The sequence below is a fragment of the Dendronephthya gigantea genome, unplaced genomic scaffold (assembly GCF_004324835.1).
Source record: "Dendronephthya gigantea isolate DGI-Jeju-01 unplaced genomic scaffold, DenGig_1.0 000344F, whole genome shotgun sequence".
Classification (NCBI taxonomy): Eukaryota; Metazoa; Cnidaria; class Anthozoa; order Malacalcyonacea; family Nephtheidae; genus Dendronephthya; species Dendronephthya gigantea.
This window is the reverse complement of record NW_021163354.1, coordinates 50,390-74,548: the sequence shown is the minus strand read 5'-3', so window position 1 is coordinate 74,548 and position 24,159 is coordinate 50,390. Positions and strand designations below refer to the sequence as shown.

Sequence of the window (24,159 nt, the reverse complement as noted above, 5' to 3'; positions counted from 1 at the left end):
ACTTCTCATCGACTGCACTAAATAATATACCCTTTTCGATGGCATAAAGCATTTCTGAAATACGTACAATACCCCCACCTTTTTCCGAAAAAAGGCGATGTTTATCGCTCAAACGCGTCGTTTTCGAACATGATGAAAAAGGGTACCCTTTTTCGTCGATCTTGTTGTTAAGAAGTAAGACGGTAAAAGGTACCCTTTTCGGTCTAATACGTCATTACATCGTTTGATGAAAAAGGGTACCCTTTTTGATGAACTTATGACCTCCGTAATAACGAAAAAGGGTAGATTGGAATTTGATCTGTTGATGTCAAATAGGATTAAAAATGTTTTGAAATATTTATACCATTAATATCTAGGTTGAGTGTTTATTGTATATTTTACAGTAAAAAAGAGTACTTAGAGAAAAATATCGAAAAAACTGAACCTGCGCAAGTATTTATGTATTTGTTACATTTCTGTGCCTCTGGGATTTCATATATTTTGACACGTATGAGTGAAAGCAAAACAAACCAAACATGTAAGAACTCTTTTACTAACTAATTATGTATGCATGCAGGTTGCGTTTTTTTGAAGGGCACCTTGTATATGCGAAAGAGTGACTATGTCCAAAATAATTATTACTATCGGTAGATTATCGGCACCTTCAAGCAGGATTTCCCTGAGGCTAGTTAAGTTCCTTCGGTAGAAGCATTCGGCTATTCCTATTTAAATCATGGCATTGCAAGAGGACACCATTATTTCACAGTCTATAATAATTTTTTTAAATCGATCGATATATATATATAAGTGTAGCCTGTCCACAAATTAATATAGCCCTTGCGAACGGATATAATAACTATGATAATGGGCATACCGTACTACATATGTTATGGCTAGATTATATGTTATGGCTAGACTATAGTTGATAGACTATAGTTGCATGCAGATACAGGCAGCGAAGTATTTTTGGCTTTGTAGCGCATGCAATGTGACTGTTTCCATCACTGCATGGCCAGAATTATTTTTTTAGTTACTCTGTATACTATATACAGCGCACTCTATAGTGTGCGACACAGTATAGTATACGGCACATGCATTCTCTAGTGTCGGCTGTGTCGCCTTAAAAATGTCTAGTTTCTGAGTGCTAGCCTTAACAGAATAAGAACCGGAAGCTTCTTTCGAGGAACATTGACTAACCTCAGGAAAATCCAGTTCATTAATATGCGCTATTCTGCTGATATGTATAATTATTTTGAACATTGTCTTTAGCATATATTCGATATTTTCCCTGCCATTTTTAATAAAAAACAAGAGAGAATAAATTATACACTCAGCCTTGATATCAATGGTATAAATATTTCACACGATTTCTATATAATCCTATTTAAATTCAACAGATCAAATTCCAATCTAAGAGGGTACCTTTTTCATCTTATTACAAAGGTCATAAGTCATCGAAAAGGGTACCCTTTTTCATCGAACGCAGGGTTGGTACGCTTCCGCGCATGTGCAAAGCCAAATGATATTTTAAAAAAAGCCAAATTGTACTAAAAAAAGCCAAATTTCATTTTTTTTAAAAAAGCCAAAAAAGGGCCAAATCCGTTATCAATATTTTGATGCCGCAATTAATTGAATTTATGTAAAATAGGGGCGGACCTCTGCGAAGTGTAGCTAGAATGTTTGTCATTGGTTAGTTTTCAGCTTTACGATTGGCTGAATTTCCTGAAATCTGATTGGATGACAATAGAAATATGTTATCCTCTGACAAGGATGCACAATTCTTAGATGTTGCTTCATTATTTAACTTTCGTATTTAAATACACTAAAAAATATGGAAAATTCCTGCCACTTGATAAAAAAGCCAAAATAGAGCCAAAAATCCAAACATTTTTTTCAAGGCCAAACAAGAAATAAAAAAGCCAAAATCGAGTTATTTGGCTTCAAAAAAGCCAAGTTACCAACCCTGAATTCGAACGATGTAATGACGTATTAGACCGAAAAGGGTACCTTCACTGAGCTATATAATAATTCCTGGAGGACCGGCTCCTGTCAAAAAAGTGAAGCCACTAAGATGGCGGATTTTGAGCTTTGCTGACGCCACATGGTTCCTTTTGCTCATGGTAGTTACCACTGACATACCGCGATACAAGGTGAAAAACTGTGTCCATCACCCTCCCGATTTTTATGAAAATATTTTCAGCTTTCCGTATATTTTTTTTTTTTTTTCATATAAAAAGGATAAAAGTGTTTCTCTTTTTCCCTGTTCAACAAATGGAAAGGACACGTAGCTTCGTGCTCTGCGTCTGACGTTGTGAATGGCTTAATTCACCTATCGGTAGAGTGAATTTTCTCATTTTGCTCTTATTTTATCTTTTTTAACATCCAGGTAAGCCGTTTTTCAACTTTTTTTACTATAAATTTTTTGGCCTTTCGAGTTTGGAATATAGTATAAACTGATTACCAAAGCCTCTGAGACAATAAATCCATCAAAACGTGTGGTACAAGCAGCAAAGATACTATTTTCGCCTTTTGGTACATTACAGTGCTGTCAGTGCAATGTTATATACCCAAATTTTATCATTTTTTCTTAACTTGTGTGGGGAAAAAATTAAATTCCTGGCACTGTCAATCTTTTGAGTTTGGTCTATGTTGTTTTCATGATAGCAAATATCAATGTTAATAGGTTAACCATTTCCCCAGTGAGTCTACTATAGTCACACTTCTATTGATGCCACCCAACATCAATTAACATGATCTGAGGGTGCTGATACAGAATGATAAGATGCTGTAAACAGTGTAAATTAATTCCACCCTCTGATAGTGAGCCCTGTTAAAGCCTAGTTAATATATTATCTTTTTTACCTTGTCAAATCCAAAGTGAAATGATCAATTATCACAGCTTTTAATTTATTTTTTAGCTTCTTGCACCTTGTGAATAAATCTTGATCATATCTCCATTTTTATTTTTCAGGATGAAGTTCATGCATTTTATGACTGTGCATTGTTATTCTTCATTACCATGTTATCTGATTTTTTTGTTTGCTGGTGTTTTTATACCATTTGTCATATTTATTTATGAATGAAATAAAAATAAACATGCATTGACTGAGCAGTGTGTTTTCAATCTGCAGCAACTTTTATAACTTTCTGTTTATGGTATCAACCTCCAAGAGGGCTATATTCATTAGGCTAATCAGTGGAGCCTATGGAGGGATAAATGTTATTCTTTACTATGACCAGGGGTCCAGGGATGCAATTAGAGAATGCTGAAAACTTTTATAGCCTATAAAGGTACAAGTTGATGACTTGAATGAAAAGTATATTATGCAAATATGACTTTTGGTTGAAACTTTATTCCTGCACTTAGTATTAGTCAGCTGCCCAGCTTTTGCCTGAACTTTGGATTTTGTATTGTGCATAGATATAAAGTCTTGAAGACAACATCACATACTGAATACTGATTACATACTTCCTGCAATTCATCAGTTAAGTTTAGGGTTTAGAAAGTCAAATTTGTTGCCCATAAATTCCTAGTTGTCTTCAAAATATGCGAGGATAGTGCCAAACATTCAAACATTTGTAAACTTTCATGTTGGAAAGTATAAATAACAAAAATTATTATTACGAAAATAAAATAATAAACCTGTCAGTTCGTGTCAGTATTTAAAATCTTTAGTTTGTCCACATTTTTCCATATTTTAATATATATTTGTTCCCGCACTGGCAAAAACAGCGTGTATGACTTGTATTCATCTTAAAATAAAACTTTATTGTATGTCAGGGCGAAAAATATCAAAAAAACAACCTAAAAACATTTCAAAAACAAAAATATTTCATGATCACGGCAAAAAAATATAAAAACCAGGGGGGAGAATTGTTATTTACAAAATCCAGGGGGGAGAAGGCTGCTGTAGCGGGCTCAGAATTGAGCCTGGTCAGTGGTAAATACCATGGTCAAAAGGAACCATGTGGCGTCAGCAGAGCTTCTGCGGTTGCGCAGAAGGGTGAAATCCGCCATATTGGTGGCTTCAAAAAGATGGCGGCGAAGTTACCGAAAAATGACGAGCCGGTCCTCCAGGAATTATTATATAGCTCAGTGGGTACCTTTTATCGTCTTACTTCTTAACAACAAGATCGACGAAAAAGGGTACCCTTTTTCATCATGTTCGAAAACGACGCGTTTGAGCGATAAACATCGCCTTTTTTTCGGAAAAAGGTGGGGGTATTGTACGTATTTCAGAAATGCTTTATTCCATCGAAAAGGGTATGGTATTTAGTGCAGTCGATGAGAAGTACATAAGTCAAAAGATGGATTTTCTCTAAATTTTGCTTTCCAGATTCGGAATTTTTCCAGTTTTAGAATTGCCGGAACCGTCCACTGATTGTGTAAGACAGTGTAAGAAGTCATAGTACAGCATTGAAAGGCAGTCAATTTAGGCATCATATTATAAACATTATAAACATGCGACACATGTAAATAAACATTTAATGCACAGAATACGCTTAATAATAAATGCTATGCTCCTGTGCTCTTGTTACTTGGTGCATAAGCAACAGTAAAAATAATTTACTAACCTTTCTTAGCACAAAAAGGCAATCCTTTCGAAGTATTCCTCTCCTTCGTTTCCTGATGATATGTCAAGCTTTAATATAGACAGACAAGAAAGAGACGCACGCAGTCCACAATGCATTGCGGTGTTTTCAGAATCTGGGTACATAACCATGCAAATAGACCTTTCTTATAATGACGTCAAACGCGGAAAGTCTGATTTAATACGAAATTTGATTGGCTCTCCAAAACTATCGAGCCAATCAAACTTCGTGTAACATCAGACTTTCCGCGTTTGACGTCATTATGAAAAAGGTCTATTAATCGCCTGCATTGGCATCTACCGCAGACCAGTGATCAAGCAGGCGCAGCAGGACCTAACCAAGATGGCGGAAAGTTCGAAGAGAAAAAGTTTGAAGCCTTGGAAAACTGTTGTTATAAATGGTAAGAGGAAATATATATTTGGAGAAAATCTTGCTAAAGATCAGTCAAAAGTCCGAGCTCCACATCGGATAAGTACCTCGCAAATGGTTCGTGAAGATCGGTCTACATCTTCCACAAATATTTCCCTGACGGAGTCGGAGTGTCATTCAGATTCTCAACCACAATTTTCATGTGATCAGTACGATGAAAATACAACGCCAGAAGTCATTATTGATTGTCAACCTCGTCATTCATCGCTGGCGCAAAACACTGAAGCAAATGTGGAAATTGCCTATGCTACTGAGCTTTCTAGGTTAGAGATGGTAACTGTAGTAACCAAATGCGCATTTGTATTGCCCGACTTTAACGTCGAAAGTAAACGAATAAAGATAAGAGCACAATGCAATGAAATAAGGCAAGTGTTGCTTTATTAGCATCATTAGCATCATTAGCATCTTCATTGAGAGAACAAAACTCTTTATCTTGCTTAATACTTATAGTTCATATTTCAATACTGGATGATATATAATTAAACCTGTATTTACTTATTAGTTATTACAATATATATACTGTTAGAGAATAAGAGAGTTTGCTACATGGCTGGCAATAATAATTAATTACAAAATAACTACCAATTATTGCGCTGAAGGAAATGAACTTCATTGTGGTACACAGAAGTGTCTGGCTGCTACTACCTACCAATCAGTATGATTGGCTATACAGCTGTTCATGCTCACCTAGAAGGAGTCAACTGCTCTCTGGATTGTCAAAGTTATTACAGCAGGAACCATCCCGTGAGTACACAACATACACAGCCAAAAATTGATCAGGTTGTCGCATCAGGGATGAACAATGTTGCGCTGCACTCTATAAACAGTATTGTTAACAATGTTGTTGAAGCTTGTTGAATCATCAATGTTGATGCAATGTTGTTGTGACAAGTTGCAACAGCATTGATATTTCAACAAGTTTCAACAACATTGTTAACAATACTGTTTGCAGGATGCAGCAGCACAACATAGTTCACTCCTGTTTTTAACAATGTTCATCAACATGGTGATTTTTAGGTGTGCAATAAAATAATATGATGTCAAGGAGTGGCAATTGTTGCTACTCCATGGCATCAGATAGTTTTATTGGTCAAGGGAAAAAGTATATCTGGGTGCATTGTTGGGTAATTGGTAAATTTGTAAGATATAGAGGTGTTCAGTGATGTTTAGGTCCTGGTATGTAATGTTTAGGCTCATAGGTTCAAAATTTTTATCCTTGAGATTGTGAAAACAGCCTATATCTACCTCTTCCAGTAAGCTGATCTGTAAAAATGAGTACACATTTTTATAAATATTTATATATCTGTGAGTATAAGTGTTTTTTCTTAATGCCCCAGCAAACTGAATGCAAATAATTTCCAGAAAATGTCATGGTAGTTACCCATTTTCTCCAAACCAACCCCCCCCCCACTCCACCCTTGCATGACACTAATAATAAGTTTTATTCTATAATGATATTTTGAATATGGTTAGTCTGGATTTAGTGAGGAATTCACATTTGTGTGTGGTGCATTGCAGACAAAATATTGGTTTAACTTAATTTAGATCTCCGTAATTCAGTGTGTATTCACATAAAAGCAATATGTCACTTACTTCTGGATTATGACTCACAACATGGAATTACCCCAGAAGAACAAGAAGAAGAAAGTTCAATGAATGACCATACATATAAGGTAATTAAAATAATTTTTATGTTTTCTTTCTACATCTAATTCTGTTGTACAAATTATGTATTTATTTATTTATTTATATATTATCAGTATGATATTATAAAGCCATTAAAGGTATCTTCCTTGACTGAGTAACGTTTTATAATTATTTCTGTAGAGTACCACAAACCTGTTTGGTATTCAGATGAATGACAGTTTAATTGGAATTTCAATGCACGACGCGGCCAGTATTGGTGTACTTGCGAAGCAACGTGATGGCTCGGTTAAATGTATACCATGTTCCTCATCTCAATGTGAACATGCTATGCTTGTAAAGCAATGGCCGATGGATGATCCTGACATTCCTGAGCTCCTCGTCGACTTTCTGGAACAGGATGTTGCTACAGGCTATTCCGGGAATAGTTTGATTTCTCCAGTATCCTCGAGGAAGATACCCTTCGATCTTTTTGGCTGTCAACGTCGCTCTTTCCAAAATGGACCAGAATCTGTTCTCCCGGAAGTTATGGACGATGAAGGAAAGATGTTTTTAGCTCTTTTCCCCCCTTTTCCGGCCCTAAATGATGAACCATGTCAGTTATGTGGGAATAATTTTAGAGATGAAGATCCGAGAGACAAAGAATCTTGGTATATTAAATCTGTCAAATTGTACGGAAAGAGGAAAATCTTTGACTGTTTAGGTATGCTAGTATTGATTACAAATTGTTCTTTATCTTGTTATTCTAATATCATTTACAAAATTTTCAGTTTAAGTTTAAATTATTAATATTTATGCAAGCAATAATCAAAACCAATACATGTAAACTGATTGTTTTGAGCATGAGCGTACATGGAAATTTAAGCCTAATGCATGTTGCTATGCGATCGAGGAAGTAAAATTGTTTATGGCATTTTTCTGGATTTGTTTCAAGAATATACGCAACATGGTTTCTTATTTCTTCTCAGTGAAATTACATAATTAGGCTGCCTCAGAAATTTCAAAGAGAAAAAGCTTCAACTTCCGAGTTTCTTTTTTTGTATTTGCTACTATAAAGACAAGATTGACGTCTTTGGAAAGAAGGGTATTATCGTTAATGTCTTTTTTATAGTTTACAAACAGCCATGCTCAGGGGAAAATTGCGTGAATGATATGAAGTTTGATGGTTATGCTTACACCGTACTGAACATGGGGAATTACCTAATATCCTATGAAGTTCTAAGGGAATACATGTTCTTGTTTTTGAAAGGAGGGTTAGTCATTGATATGTTTAATTGTTATTTTAGGTAATATGATTGGTAAATCCACATCTTAGATTTACATTAACGTTTTAAAAGCGTATTTTAAGAATTGTATCATCACCCCAGCTTGATCTTACTAAACTTCACATCATATCATTGGTTGGTGAAGATTAAAAGTGCTCGTGTTCTTCCGAACGTTTGACAAAAAGTTACCAAGCAGCCTTGTACATGTAGATCAATTTAGCTTAATGTATTTTGTTTACAGTGTATCCATGAATACGTATTACCAGTCATGGGCGTTGTCTCTAGAGTCTTCTTTGAACATCAATTTAAACGATACGCTAAAATATAACCATTGGCGATCAGCATGGTATGCGTTCTTGCAACTTCTGGACATTGATTTCACAGATGGTTTTGAATGCCCAACGTGCAAAAGTGATCCCGAAATTATCATATGTGACGGTACAAGCTTGGCATATAGAAAGAACTTATGTTCAACTCTACACATCCCATCCACTACTACAACGGCACAATCCGGTCATGGAAGATAAGTATTATCAAGCTGATAAAATTTAATTGCAAAAAAAATGTTAAGAATATAATGAAATCATACTTTGAATTTGTTTTGTTTGTTTTTTTACCAGGCACAGTAACAGAGTTTTTGTGAAATCGAAGGATACAAGAAAATCACTGAAGAGAGTTTGTACAGATGTATCCGCAATTGATATAAATGAGCTAAATACACTTCAATCCGAATTATGCCGTCCCTTGCAAATTTTCTGGACTGGTGCCTTGCGATTTATGGTAATGAAGCCGCTTTTCCGATCGGTATTTCAAAGTTCATAAAGGACATTTCCTGTAATACCCCTATTTGTGCTATTCTCCCTCTTGATGAAGAATTACGACGTGTTTGTGACAAAATTAAAAGAAGTGTGCCTGTTAAAGAATTTCCGAGTGATATGGAATTGTTGCAAAGAAAGTGTCCTGCTTTATTTGGCATTTTCTCATCTTTAAGTGATTCATTTGCACCTGCAGAATTCATACCTTTGTTGACCGACCTGCTCAATATTGCTGACAATGCTTTCAAAGATTGTGAAGCACCGCAGGATGATTCTGTTGTAAATCCTTCCTCGCTGTTAGCAAACTTCCCTTCCCTAAAACCTGTTCGTGGCAGAGGGACATACGCTGCAGACAAAGGAAAGCAAACGTTTGAGAATCCATGCACGAAAAAGTCTGGAAGACATCCCACTCTTCTTCCTGGTATATTCCTTATTTTTTGTCAGCATGGTAAGTTATCTTGTTAATGACTATTCTTTTAGTTTTTGCTAACGCGCGATACCATATAATTGAAAACCAATTTTAAAACCCTTAACACAATACAACAACCCTAAGGTGAACGTGCATGCATGATATTCGATAGCGATTTCCTTGATACGCATATCGAAGTTGTAATTGACTAATTGCATTGAAAATGACATTGTTCGCCTTTTTACTAATCAGTGAACATGAATATATGTATATATATATATATATCTTGGGTGTAAAAGCACCAGAATTCGCCATAATTTTGACGAGATCGTTTTTTGTTATGGTTTATGGAAAACTGTAAAATGGTTATTAATACTATGAAATCGTGATAAGTGAAATATAAAGCACATCAAACGAATGAATAAATTGTACAGTATATCCTGCGCACAAGAATAAAGCAGCCTACTCGATATTAGTTCTCACAACAAATTTATGATAATTTTTTCAGGTATAAACTATGGATACTCCGTAATGACTACTAACGAATCCCCAGATATGCCATTTACAATCTTGCGATCTCGATTTACACGAGGTAACACTGTGAACGTGTGATGGTTATCCTTAAGAAAATAGTCAAAGTGGTATTGCTCAGTTCCGGAAATTTATATTTATCATTTATTCCAAAGTACATACTCACATTACAAAAAAAGGTTCACTTTTCCTCAACTGACTTGTCATGTCATAAGAAATATATTTAACCTGCATCTTTTTTATTAATAACAATGGTTTATCGCTCTTTTTGTAGCTCCTAGAGTCGTTGTATACGATAATGCTTGTAATTTGCATTCCTACTGTCTGAATCGTGATCCAGCCTTTTTTAAAGACACGCAATTTTTAGTAGATCGCCTTCACTGGGCAGATCACACAGGTAAGAAATAGTAACTGTATCCGTGATGTCGAGAATTTATGCATGTGACTAGTGCTTGTATAGGATGTGCGTGTATAGTATTGTACAGTGTACGCGCAGTATTTTTATAGACGGTATTTATTCATTATCAAGGTTGTTCCAGCGCCTACCATATCTCTTGCTATCCTGACTATGACTATCTCAACAGTCAGATTGCCGAACAAAGCAACTCTGGACTGAAAAAAATTAAAGGACCCCTTTCTTATATGAACGACGAAAATTTCTCCAGACACTGTAGCTTCTACTTATGGTTCAAAAATAGAGAAATTATGATGAGAAATATTAACAGATGAATTAATAATTAGTGTAATAATGTAAATAAGAAGGATAGTGACGTAAAGGTGTCAGTTGAATGTGTATAAAACGTAACGCTTCAAAAATAAAGGGCTCCTTGTATAATTATTTTCATTATTAATCTCCATGCATGCATTCCTTTTCGGATGAAACACATGCACGGTATATTAAGATTGTAACATTTGATCCACCGCTTGCTATATGAATGTTTCGTAATAAACTCTTTCGTAATAGCGTAATAACCTCTATGAATTATAAGTTTGGTGGCACAGATTTCTTTAAGGAGTCAATATATCTTGTTTAGATTTACTTGACATAAGTTGTCACTCAATAAGAATATATACAGACGTATCAAATCTAAAACCATGCAACACATCCACTCGCAAAAGCATTTGGGAAGCCTGCAGAGTTGTGTCTGGGTAGCCGTTTAAATAATGGTGTGAGTTCGATTCTCACGCACAACGTGGGCTTTAGCCGCTATATATATGAACTTAAATTTTCAACGAACGTAACTAGTTTCTCGAATGAAATGACGGTTTTTATACCCGAAGTATTGCAACAGAAACCTTATATGTTAAAAAAATGGGACTTTGCGACTTAATTCTTACGAATGGTTAACTGTACCCAGATTCTGGAATGATTAACCATGGGCTGATGAGACCTTTACACTGAAATGTTCAACGAACGTATGCAGTTTCTCGAATGAAATGACAAATCTGAATCATATTTTATGATATTAGACAGTATTTTTTACGAAATACAGTAAAGATGACCATGGTTAACTGTACCCAGATTCTGGGTTGGCATAACCTTGCATTTGGTTTCTGTGCCAATTTCCATGCTGAAACAATAGGATATTGGAAACTGTGATTACCATTATGCAAGCAACTTCATATTACCGTATTTTATTCATTAGATTCGTTCTGTTATACCCACCTACATTCTAACTCATTATTTCTAACATTCGTATTACCTTTCATCCTAGGGAGCGCTATCGTATCAGTTGTATAATGCGTAACAAGATACGCGTGCACCATGTAGTAAACATGATGCAGTCATTGTGAACCCTGGAAATGAAATGACGGTTTTTATACCCGAAGTATTGCAACAGAAACCTTATATGTTAAAAAAATGGGACTTTGCGACTTAATTCTTACGAATGGTTAACTGTACCCAGATTCTGGAATGATTAACCATGGGCTGATGAGACCTTTACACTGAAATGTTCAACGAACGTATGCAGTTTCTCGAATGAAATGACAAATCTGAATCATATTTTATGATATTAGACAGTATTTTTGATTAACTGTGAAACTACATTCTAACTCAGTAATTCTATGAACTGAAAAGCCTCAGATTGTGCGTGAGAATCGAACTCACACCATTAACATATAATGGTTGCATGGCCAGACACAATTTTTAAAGCTTTTCAAACCTCTTTTTTCTATCGTGTGAACGTTCTTATCAATGCAACGCATAGGCGTACGGGCTTCGATAATTAGGGGGGGCGCATATATAATATATATATATTATATATATTATATATATTATATATATATATAATATATATATTATATATATATAATATATATATTATATTATATATATATAATATATAATATATTATATATATATATATATTCATGTTCACTGATTAGTAAAAAGGCGAACAATGTCATTTTCAATGCAATTAGTCAATTACAACTTCGATATGCGTATCAAGGAAATCGCTATCGAATATCATGCATGCACGTTCACCTTAGGGTTGTTGTATTAAACGAATCGAGTATATTGGAGTTAACGATTTAAATACCAAATATGGTTGTTTTACAACCAGCCCTTGAAAGTAAAATGCATTGTTTGGTGCACCATTTAGACGCCGTCCACACAAGTGCGAAAGAGAAAATCAGCCCGTTTATAGCTACTATAGGCACCAATTCTTTGGTAAGGCACATATTATACAAATATTTACCTGTATCATTTTTATTAATGATTGCGTTACTTATTTGCATGTACAAGGCTAACACAGATAAAACTGGCGGTACGAATTTCATCCGTGCCACACAAAAAACATCAGTAGTGTGAACAGGCAAAGTGCATGAAACGGACGTACACGGAATCAGAGATTGATCGTGAACTGCAATAGGCGAACAATGTAAACTCGAAACGTTCATTCAAAATACATCATACATACTATATATATCGTATATACAAACTAACTATATAACCTAGTGTCTCAGTTTTATTTATACGTTCAATTGCGGACAGGAATGCAACTTGCATTTGGCATAGAACAACCATGCTCTAAAATAGTTTAGACCCTCTGCCTTGCGGATTACCTGTACAATAGCCTAAAAATAGTAATAGTTACACGCTCGAATCAATGTTTGCACTACACATTAACTATTTGTAGTTAGAGCAAAGAGCATTCAAGAAAAGAGACTCAAATGTGAAAAGCGAGAGTGAAGGGCAAATGGAAGATTCTAAAAACATGGATTACCTCGGGAAGAAGCACATCTTGAAGGAATGTGTTAGCATCTTCAATCCGAATTCCATTTACAACAGGAAGATAAGCGTCAAATAGTGATTGTACCTGTGTATATATAAAATATGGTAGTAATAAATTGTACTGTACACTATTTTCTATAATTACATCACGAGCATGAAAACTTTGCTTTCAATGGTCACGAATGGAAGAATTTGATGAAGAATATATTGGCAGAAAAGAGAAAATACTAAATGAGTATTCGGTTACCATATTAGATGACATGACGGGCCCATAATCGAGAGACTTCAGATATATCTTCATGTCCTCTGAGGAAGAGATGGCATGAGAAGAAGCTCCTGCCCTCAAGTACGGAATTACGTTCCTCTTAAAGTTCTTTGCTATCATCTTAAAAATTACATGAAAATGAAAATTAACAATCATATAGTTCAGTGTGTTACCAAAATGACATGTCCATGTCTGGAAATCTTAAGACCTTCAGTTCTTTCTTTGATAAACATCTTTCGAACATGTCCATATCATTGTAAATCTCCCTAAAGATTGAAGAGATAAAAATTTATTAGCAGTGAAGAACCTAGTTACAGATTTCCCTAGAAAGGTGAAAAAACTGCCCATAATTCAGTATATAACGTACGCATTTTTTGTAGTTATTTGATTAGCATCTCCAGGCAAAGCATCACAGCCACAACTAAATCTCTCCATTCTATTGATGTGGCGTATAGATTGGCCAAGGCAGCAGGCGTGATACCACTCCTGACACAAATCACATTGTGCCAAGTCTGATTTTAAATTTGAAAAATGTAGGTTCATATTACTGTTGAACATGCACAATTTATATGGTGCTGCTCCAATGTGATTGTATTGATTACGTTGTCCATGCTCAACAGTAAGAGGAACCCACAAGACATCTATTGCTTTTTTCTTCTCTTCCTCATTCTGCCGCTGCAAAGGCTCTACTCGACTGCGATAATGGTCGGCACCAGGAAGCAAACAAAACTGCCTGATCGGTCTTCTTAAATAATTGGAGGCCAAATACACCTGTAATAGCCCTGAAAATGAATAAAACAATGAAATTATACTAGTCAAGGATTCATGTCTTGTTGGTTTAGCCACCTCCGTACGTCATTACGCCCACGAATAATTTAGCATATAAGGGGAACGGCAGAAGATCTCTGGTAAAACGCAAAATTGATGTAAATGAATGTGATCATACCACTGTCCCTAAAATTTCTGAATGTTTCCTTAACTTCAGAAACATAACTTTCATGAACAACCTCCATAATTGTGGTTTCAGACGTGTCTTCTGTACTGCAAACAGTTTTCGACCATTGCAAAGCATCATCAAACGTGATACACTGTTCAAATATCTATAATAAACAACCATAGGCAGCCCAGACTTTGACTTGCACGTGTGATACTCGCGCGCGTGTCGCGCTTACGTTGTTTACTTCGTCTATATATATAGACGAAGTAAACAACGTTAGCGCGACACGCGCGCGAGTATCACACGCGCAAGTCAAAGTCTGGGCTGCCTATGTAAACAACATGTTCAACATCCCAACGCAAGATCGTTTTTCAAACTCATTATAAACCGTTTTCATGGAGCGCATGTAGTTCCAAATTTTGTTGTCATTCTGTCAAGTTTACATAATATATTTGTCAATATATTAACCTTTCAAATGCATTAAAACTGAACGTCTATTACTTCACTGAAAGCACAAAATGATAAATATCTCAACTACAATGTACATGAAACTCTTCTGAAGTGCTATGCGTTTGTCGTGATAAGCTGACGCCCTTTTATATTCGCCGCGTGAAAAAGGATGATCACACAGTACCTTAACAATAAAGTCTTGTGCAATAACCACCCCGTTTAGGGCAGAGGCCAAGCGAAGAAAATTCTGTTTGCTTTCATTCCCTGCCAGATGTATGGAAAGAGTACACCAAAAGCAATTACCAAAAGAACTCGCTTGGAATGGTTCTAACTCCGTTCCATCCTCACACAACATTGTATTAAATGGTGGAATGAAACTATAAAGTCTGGAAAAAGCTCATTTGAGATGATTTTAAACTTCCACTCCACATTGTTAATGCTAGCCCCTACTGCCTTTTGCCCCTGTGCTTGGCATTACCTTTTATCAAGCCTTTCTAAGCCAATGTAGTTATGCGGATATGACTCATGTATAGCGGGTTCATCGTCACCGCACATCTTTCCAATTATAACGGGGGCACATATCTCAAGAGCCCTCCAGGATAACTTTTGACAAACAGACAAGACATTGCTGCAGTATTCTTCATCAGAAAAGCTCATCGTACTCTAGAGATATAATGAATAATAAAAGGCACTTAAATTTATCATTACTGTACAAAATTTCAAACATTTATCATAAAAAATAACAATGCAAATGAAGTTCAAAAAATAAGGAAAAATTTAACAGTCATTTCTTACAGATTAACCACAGGTGAGGGTGTACTGCAAGTACTAGGCATCTTAGTGGGAGTCTCAACCATAATATAGAAAACCAATGAAATTCCTCTACAAAATCATGCTTGTAAGACTATACAATAATTTGATTTAGCTACATACGTTTTCTTCATTTTCTTTCAAAATATTCTCCATTAACTCTACCTCCTCTGGTAACAAGTTACTATCAGCCGCTGCAGCAAAGAAAGAATTTTCGACTGAATTACCCTGAGGCGGTATATGTGATGGTCCTGCACCTGGTTGCACATTGGATTCATACCAATCTCGGTATGCAGACAAAACCAATGCCAGCTCTGCAGATTTCATTTTTGGTCCTGCTGCAGACTTGTTACTTGGATTTCTCCAAATAACATCCTCTGGCCACCACTGGGGCTTGTAACCTATTTAATTCGAGTTCCTGTAAGATACAGTGATAGCACATTATAGTATACCACTAAAGGTTTACCATAATATAATAAACAATTTTTTCAAAGAAAAACAGTACCAAAAGTTACTGAATCTTGCACTGCAGATGACACAAACTTCCTCAGAGTTTCAGTATTTAACTGGGTGTAATCACTCATGATAGGTATGCTTGGTTTTCAGAAGGATGTGATGTTGATGGCACATTCTGTCCTGTTGAGAATAGAACAATTGTATTATAATCCAAAAGTTTTATCCAGGAGTGGTGCCGGTATGATAATCAACTGAAAATAACCTGAAAAATAGCACAAATGACCATACATACTGTACCTATCACTCACTTTTCTTTTTTGTTAAATATTTACTATGTTTCATGTTAGTATGTTTGAAAATTACTTTGTTAGTCAGCCTAAATCAGCTGGAAAATTTGTAGAAACAAGGTCATTGGGTAAAAATGCCATGGTCATTTTCATCATTTGTTGTTGATAAGTGTATATATCATATGATGATTAACATTAACATATATATCATATGATTATTAACATTTATAATATAACATTTATAGTACGCGCGTGCTGATTGGTCGAGAAGCGTGTTTCTATAACTGTATAGAAACACGGGAATTTTCCCGCCGAACTTGACAAGCGAAGCGATGTAATGAGAATTTCTAATTGAATCGAATTATAATATTTGTACAAAATCTTTTTATCGAGTTATATTATAAAAGAAATAGAAAACGTTTTTCCTGTGTTTCTATGCAGTTATAGAAACACTTGTGGGAGTTTGGGAGAACTCGAAATAACGTGGAAAAACTCGCCCTACGGGCTCGTTGTCCCGCTGATTATTTCTCGTTCTCCCAAACTCCCACGCGTTTAAAAGGACGCGTTTAATTTCTCGGGTATCTGCGAACGCTAAAATTGAACGAGGTTATTTTGTCGACTTCTGAGGAGATAGATGAAGAGAAAAATAGCGAGTGTTATGCCGAATTAATACAGCTACTTGATGATACGAGTTTGTCACTAGTCATGAGAGATGATGCTCAAAATGGCAGGAAAGCATTAAAAATTTTACGAGATCATTACGCGAGTCAAGCAAAGCCCAGAATCATATCGCTATATACGGAGCTGACGTCACTGGAGAAGAGCGCCGATGAATCCATAACGAACTATTTGATAAGAGCCGAAAAATCTATAACCGCTTTGAAAAATGCTAAGGAAACTCTGAGCGATGGACTTATTGTCGCCATGATATTAAAGGTACATATTACGCAAAGTGTAAAGTGTGCAAAGTTTTCAGGTGTTGGACAAAATGTTTTCATTGAACATATATTCATATACTTTATGTAGCACAAAATATTATAAGCTTTTATTTGTAATTGCATTATGGGTAATAGACGACCTCGTGTTCTAGAGTGATGGGAATATAAAAAAAAACGCAAACAACTTATAGCTTATGTAAAATATTCTGTTGAATAAATAAAATAAATAATTCATGTAAAACGAATGGCGTCAACAGTCCAATACATTTACACAGTCCTCATAAAATTTGACAGGTGAGTGGTGACAGGCACATCATCTGTCATCACGGATGTCCGAGGTTTTTTATCTCGCGTTTCCAGTCCCAGTCTTCTGGATTGTCTATGGTCTGATGTTGCACGAAGTTTGATTATTTGCCTTGTTAATTAATTAAGCCCCTGTTAAAAATCGTTGGATTAAGTTTAATTTTGTCATGGACATAGTACGTACTACACTCACTTTTTCATTTCTTCAATTTTACACTCACCGTTTCATTTCTTGGCAGAACTTATGACATCTTCCGGCACAGTTAGGGCGTGATCTTGTCTTTGTTCTCAAATTTGGAGTCTTCGGTTCTAAGAGCCTTTTTGATGACTGCAAAGGAGGGTATAATATTAAATCGTGATATGCCAAAAAATGTTTGCGCAATAATCTAGAGTCCCAGGAAATCAATTATATAAAGCGAGACCAGTTAACGAAACATAGTTCTAGTTCAATTACAACCAAACACTGAACACGAATGGAGCAAATTTCGACTCAAATTGTTTTCAGTTCAGTTACTACAGACGCATTAGCTTATTAATAGGGGAAAATTATACTCAAAAGATTCTCAGCGAGGATTTAATCGACTTTCGCATTTGAAATGTTTTAAAACGACACTTCGTCGCCCCTTACTTGTTGCATATTGAACAGGCCGATAGCACATGCGCATTTACGCATTTCAAGAAAAATCGGATTTTCCGGGGAGATACTTTATAGAAAACACGCATCATGAGAATGAAATGGTTTTAAAAAAATTTTTCGCCCACTGAAAACGGAAGAATCTGAAAATGCTTTCCAGAGTGGAAGAATTTGAAAACGACGGCTGAGCGGATACGTGTGGACGGCTTTGCCGGATAAATTTGAAAACGACGACGTCACGTATCAAATCGTTTCGTATAATTAAGGCTTATTTGCAAGTTTTGTGGCTAATGCTTAACTATATATTGCTATATTAGTGTGAAATCTCCAAACAAATTTCTTATTCTTGTATTTTGCCTTTCATTTAGTAGATTTTTGTTTTGAATTCGACATCCAGCTTGTGACACGCGGGTGGAAAACATGAAAGTGTAATTCGGGATCAAATAACTTTAGCGTTTTCGGATCGTTTTTGCGTTTACGTGTGGACGCGGATAAATATTTTAACGGAGAAATTTTTTTGCGTTCAAATTCTTCCGGCATCGTGTAGACAGCGCCTGAGAATCTATTTCCAAAGCGGCGTAATTACATCCAAAAAATGGATAACAGTAGAACTAAAAACAATTAATTATTTAACAAATTTGTGTGTCTTTTGTATTTAAAGGTTTTAATAAGGGAGGATGGGGGCTTCGCGCTAAAATTCTGCCACGGGCCTCGCGCGACGTTAATCCGGCCCTGCCCCTAGGTAGCCCAAAGGTATCCAACCAGTTTGCAATATTGTGGTCTGTGACGTAAACACAAATTGCTATACTTGTATAATAATATGATAAGGTTGGCAACTAAATATAAATTAATCAGGTACACCATCAAAACTATCGACAAAAAACATGCAAAATATGCAACATAACTCACAAAAAACATCATAACAATGAAATTTGAGGTCTTTAATAGACCTCTCCCCTTTTAGCTTTTAAGCGCGCAATGCGTGACGGTAGTTGATTATCCAGGTCAATTTGAGTTGTGTTTTCGCCAGAGAGATATCCCGACTTAAATTTGCTTGATAATCAACTACCATCACGCATTGTGCGCTTGAAAGCTAAAAGGGGAAAGATCTATTGCTCCCCGGTACATTTTCTTGTTGAAAACAACTCTAGAAATACGAAAAATTTAGCGATACTTTTTGTGTTGCCATGAATTTTTTCGGCGTAACGATGCGAGATGTCTTTTGCCTGATACTGGTTTTAGCTTCAAATGGCGAAGCAGCGACCTGATTGGCTTTTAAAATTGAAATTTAAGATAAAAAATTAAAAGATTAAATTAAAATCTCTTGCCTTCTTGCATATAATATCATCGGCCACAGGTCGAGATTTTGTTACATTCCTTTTTGGGGGCACCTTGAACATCGCAGGTTGGTTTGTCTTCTGCGGTCTGAAATAAAATAAAAAATAAAAATATTAAGTAATGAAATTCTATTATAATACAAGCTGAATAAAACTTTTTAATGTGTTTACACCGGCTTTACCGGCTTTACTGGCTTTATCGAGTTATATTATAAAAGAAATAGAAAACGTTTTTCCTGTGTTTCTATGCAGTTATAGAAACACTTGTGGGAGTTTGGGAGAACTCGAAATAACGTGGAAAAACTCGCCCTACGGGCTCGTTGTCCCGCTGATTATTTCTCGTTCTCCCAAACTCCCACGCGTTTAAAAGGACGCGTTTAATTTCTCGGGTATCTGCGAACGCTAAAATTGAACGAGGTTATTTTGTCGACTTCTGAGGAGATAGATGAAGAGAAAAATAGCGAGTGTTATGCCGAATTAATACAGCTACTTGATGATACGAGTTTGTCACTAGTCATGAGAGATGATGCTCAAAATGGCAGGAAAGCATTAAAAATTTTACGAGATCATTACGCGAGTCAAGCAAAGCCCAGAATCATATCGCTATATACGGAGCTGACGTCATAATTCATGTAAAACGAATGGCGTCAACAGTCCAATACATTTACACAGTCCTCATAAAATTTGACAGGTGAGTGGTGACAGGCACATCATCTGTCATCACGGATGTCCGAGGTTTTTTATCTCGCGTTTCCAGTCCCAGTCTTCTGGATTGTCTATGGTCTGATGTTGCACGAAGTTTGATTATTTGCCTTGTTAATTAATTAAGCCCCTGTTAAAAATCGCTGGATTAAGTTTAATTTTGTCATGGACATAGTACGTACTACACTCACTTTTTCATTTCTTCAATTTTACACTCACCGTTTCATTTCTTGGCAGAACTTATGACATCTTCCGGCACAGTTAGGGCGTGATCTTGTCTTTGTTCTCAAATTTGGAGTCTTCGGTTCTAAGAGCCTTTTTGATGACTGCAAAGGAGGGTATAATATTAAATCGTGATATGCCAAAAAATGTTTGCGCAATAATCTAGAGTCCCAGGAAATCAATTATATAAAGCGAGACCAGTTAACGAAACATAGTTCTAGTTCAATTACAACCAAACACTGAACACGAATGGAGCAAATTTCGACTCAAATTGTTTTCAGTTCAGTTACTACAGACGCATTAGCTTATTAATAGGGGAAAATTATACTCAAAAGATTCTCAGCGAGGATTTAATCGACTTTCGCATTTGAAATGTTTTAAAACGACACTTCGTCGCCCCTTACTTGTTGCATATTGAACAGGCCGATAGCACATGCGCATTTACGCATTTCAAGAAAAATCGGATTTTCCGGGGAGATACTTTATAGAAAACACGCATCATGAGAATGAAATGGTTTTAAAAAAATTTTTCGCCCACTGAAAACGGAAGAATCTGAAAATGCTTTCCAGAGTGGAAGAATTTGAAAACGACGGCTGAGCGGATACGTGTGGACGGCTTTGCCGGATAAATTTGAAAACGACGACGTCACGTATCAAATCGTTTCGTATAATTAAGGCTTATTTGCAAGTTTTGTGGCTAATGCTTAACTATATATTGCTATATTAGTGTGAAATCTCCAAACAAATTTCTTATTCTTGTATTTTGCCTTTCATTTAGTAGATTTTTGTTTTGAATTCGACATCCAGCTTGTGACACGCGGGTGGAAAACATGAAAGTGTAATTCGGGATCAAATAACTTTAGCGTTTTCGGATCGTTTTTGCGTTTACGTGTGGACGCGGATAAATATTTTAACGGAGAAATTTTTTTGCGTTCAAATTCTTCCGGCATCGTGTAGACAGCGCCTGAGAATCTATTTCCAAAGCGGCGTAATTACATCCAAAAAATGGATAACAGTAGAACTAAAAACAATTAATTATTTAACAAATTTGTGTGTCTTTTGTATTTAAAGGTTTTAATAAGGGAGGATGGGGGCTCCGCGCTAAAATTCTGCCACGGGCCTCGCGCGACGTTAATCCGGCCCTGCCCCTAGGTAGCCCAAAGGTATCCAACCAGTTTGCAATATTGTGGTCTGTGACGTAAACACAAATTGCTATACTTGTATAATAATATGATAAGGTTGGCAACTAAATATAAATTAATCAGGTACACCATCAAAACTATCGACAAAAAACATGCAAAATATGCAACATAACTCACAAAAAACATCATAACAATGAAATTTGAGGTCTTTAATAGATCTCTCCCCTTTTAGCTTTTAAGCGCGCAATGCGTGACGGTAGTTGATTATCCAGGTCAATTTGAGTTGTGTTTTCGCCATGTTCAAGAGCGATTTTGTTTAAAAAAGAACCAAAAAGAATCAGCAAGGTTTTCTAACAAACAAAATCGCTTCTAAACAGAGAGATATCCCGACTTAAATTTGCTTGATAATCAACTACCATCACGCATTGTGCGCTTGAAAGCTAAAAGGGGAAAGATCTATTGCTCCCCGGTACATTTTCTTGTTGAAAACAACTCTAGAAATACGAAAAATTTAGCGATACTTTTTGTGTTGCCATGAATTTTTTCGGCGTAACGATGCGAGATGTCTTTTGCCTGATACTGGTTTTAGCTTCAAATGGCGAAGCAGCGACCTGATTGGCTTTTAAAATTGAAATTTAAGATAAAAAATTAAAAGATTAAATTAAAATCTCTTGCCTTCTTGCATATAATATCATCGGCCACAGGTCGAGATTTTGTTACATTCCTTTTTGGGGGCACCTTGAACATCGCAGGTTGGTTTGTCTTCTGCGGTCTGAAATAAAATAAAAAATAAAAATATTAAGTAATGAAATTCTATTATAATACAAGCTGAATAAAACTTTTTAATGTGTTTACACCGGCTTTACCGGCTTTACTGGCTTTAGCCTAGATCTTCGTAGTGTAAACACACTTTGGCCTGGCCTAAGCCTAGCCTAGGCCTGGAAATCTAGGCCCATCATTCCAGGTGGCCTAGGCCAGGCCTAAGCCTGGTTTTTTTTTGGAAAAAATAAGCATATATTGATAACAAGAAAATACGAAGGTCCGCCATTTTTTTTAATTTGTAATTTGTTGAGAGTATAGTAAAGTTTACCCAAAGTAATAAACACTTGTGATATGCAAACCGCTGAAATTCTAGGCCAGAGTCAGGCTGTCGAAATGTAAGCGTAAACGCTCCGTACTAAAATGGTCTAGGCCAAAGCCAGGCCTGGCTATAGACTGCCAAGTTATCGCCACATTTTCACCTGCAGCCGGAGACGAGCAGAAAGCTTTGAACATTCTACAAGATTTGGCGCCTGAAATGGATTTCAGCGACACAAGACTTCGGACACGATACCGAGACACACAGGGCAGATTTCACACAACTATTTCGATCAGGTTATTGGAAAATCACAATATGCGCTTGTATTGCGGTATTTACCATCGAGTTGTTGTACTATGATTTAGTTTACACGGCGTCAGACGTTGCAAGCAGTCACAATGGTACATCTTCAACAACTGGCATACAACACGAGGCAACAGGAAGCGGTCAAATGTATTCTGTCATGGCCTGGATGAACTTGCCTGAGTTTGTGATTGTTATCGCAGCTGGTTTAAGTTGTTGCAACTGTATTGTTGCAACTTGCAACGCACTGAATTATATGACAATATATGTCAATATTAAGATAATGATAGTAGCATTTGTAGCAATTGTTTTGCTCCCGTCGCATGGTGTTAAGTCTGAGACACAAGACAAGTTGTGTTGAAAGTCAAGTATTGTTGCAACGTGTGTTCCCTTCGAATGATGCAAACATAGCGGCGGGGTATTCGTGAGGAAGGTGGGGGTGTTGGACCCACTAATTTTGTGGTATAAACCATGTTAACGTTCCATAAAGCAAACACACCTTTTTATTTAAACTCGGTGATCCGAGTAAAGGTCTGTTCACACGATCCAATTTTGCTGGATCCATTTCGCTTCTGATGGATGTTTTATAGTCTGTTGCGATGTATATGGGCAGCAAATCCACTGAAGCCAGTGCGCTACTGCTTAATCATAACCGACTATATTCCATACGTCAGAAGTGAATTTTATCCAACAAAATTGGTTCGTGTGAACAGACTTTAATATGTAAACAGCACAATTGCTACAGTGCAGCATACCTTGATCTTTTTTCCTCTTCTGTCTTAAGCTTTTCAAGTCTGTCGAGTTCCTCTCTTTTGTGGCTTTCAAACAACGTTCGTTCCTTTTGCAATTCTTGAAGACCCTGAAGTAATGAGGCGATAAGTTGATTCAATATAAAACACAATGGCTGCGTATCCAGTTTATCGGAACAAAAAAACTAGAATGACAACTTAGGAGGATACTGTGCTCGGTAAAAAGGAGGAATATGATTTTGGACCAATCAGCAAACTCAGTACCCAATCAAAATGTATAAATTTTGACCACTTTCGGTGAGAAGGTACATTATGTACCATGAAGTATTAAAAATTCAGGTATTTTGATTGGATAAGGATGAAATATGCAAACACGCTTTTGGGTCAGATCAAACTGAAAAAGCTACAGTCCTCACATACCCGTTCTCTCTCTTCCCTCAATCTATGAAGGGCCATATTATGCTCTTCTCGAAGTTTCTCGATCATTTTTTCCAACTCTTGAAATTTGTCTGGAAAAGCTACGTTCATTCCAGAACTCGATACAGGGTTCAAAGGACTGCCCGCTCCACCCGAAACCACCCCGTCCAGCCCGACTACCTGATCGGTGGCGGTGGCGGACTTCAGTTCCTGTGCCTGAGGATGT

The 24,159-nt window shown here is 36.4% G+C and overlaps 4 protein-coding genes across 6 annotated transcripts; 2 read left to right on the top strand and 2 right to left on the bottom strand.

Annotated features, from left to right (window-relative positions):
* Positions 1–4,915: 4,915 nt before the first annotated feature.
* Positions 4,916–8,446, top strand: LOC114542267. 2 transcript variants are annotated; one of them, XM_028561939.1, is made up of 6 exons: positions 4,916–5,340; positions 5,601–5,745; positions 6,547–6,674; positions 6,829–7,348; positions 7,757–7,898; positions 8,152–8,446. In XM_028561939.1, exons 1-6 carry the CDS (start codon positions 5,056–5,058, stop codon positions 8,435–8,437), a joined length of 1,506 nt encoding a protein of 501 aa, XP_028417740.1. In that variant the 5' UTR covers positions 4,916–5,055; the 3' UTR covers positions 8,438–8,446. The 2 variants fall into 2 exon arrangements, with proteins under 2 accessions (XP_028417740.1, XP_028417741.1); XM_028561940.1 differs by having other exon boundaries at positions 8,295–8,386.
* LOC114542268 lies at positions 7,137–15,783 on the bottom strand. 2 transcript variants are annotated; one of them, XM_028561943.1, is made up of 10 exons: positions 15,623–15,783; positions 15,489–15,559; positions 15,034–15,218; positions 14,740–14,941; positions 14,115–14,268; positions 13,536–13,950; positions 13,377–13,434; positions 13,151–13,288; positions 12,896–12,988; positions 7,137–7,224 (listed from the first exon to the last, which is right to left on the bottom strand). In XM_028561943.1, exons 1-10 carry the CDS (start codon positions 15,690–15,692, stop codon positions 7,198–7,200), a joined length of 1,413 nt encoding a protein of 470 aa, XP_028417744.1. In that variant the 5' UTR covers positions 15,693–15,783; the 3' UTR covers positions 7,137–7,197. The 2 variants fall into 2 exon arrangements, with proteins under 2 accessions (XP_028417744.1, XP_028417743.1); XM_028561942.1 differs by lacking the exon at positions 7,137–7,224 and adding an exon at positions 12,552–12,746.
* LOC114542269 lies at positions 8,612–10,846 on the top strand. Its single transcript, XM_028561944.1, has 4 exons — positions 8,612–9,173; positions 9,643–9,726; positions 9,940–10,062; positions 10,195–10,846. Exons 1-4 carry the CDS (start codon positions 8,645–8,647, stop codon positions 10,392–10,394), a joined length of 936 nt encoding a protein of 311 aa, XP_028417745.1. The 5' UTR covers positions 8,612–8,644; the 3' UTR covers positions 10,395–10,846.
* A 184-nt stretch (positions 15,784–15,967) lies between the features above and the next one.
* LOC114542276 lies at positions 15,968–24,118 on the bottom strand. Its single transcript, XM_028561951.1, has 7 exons — positions 23,937–24,118; positions 23,523–23,626; positions 22,062–22,158; positions 20,242–20,348; positions 19,312–19,408; positions 17,571–17,677; positions 15,968–16,001 (listed from the first exon to the last, which is right to left on the bottom strand). The coding sequence occupies exons 1-7, from the start codon at positions 24,042–24,044 to the stop codon at positions 15,968–15,970; spliced, it is 654 nt and encodes a 217-aa protein (XP_028417752.1). The 5' UTR covers positions 24,045–24,118.
* Between the last annotated feature and the right edge of the window lie 41 nt (positions 24,119–24,159).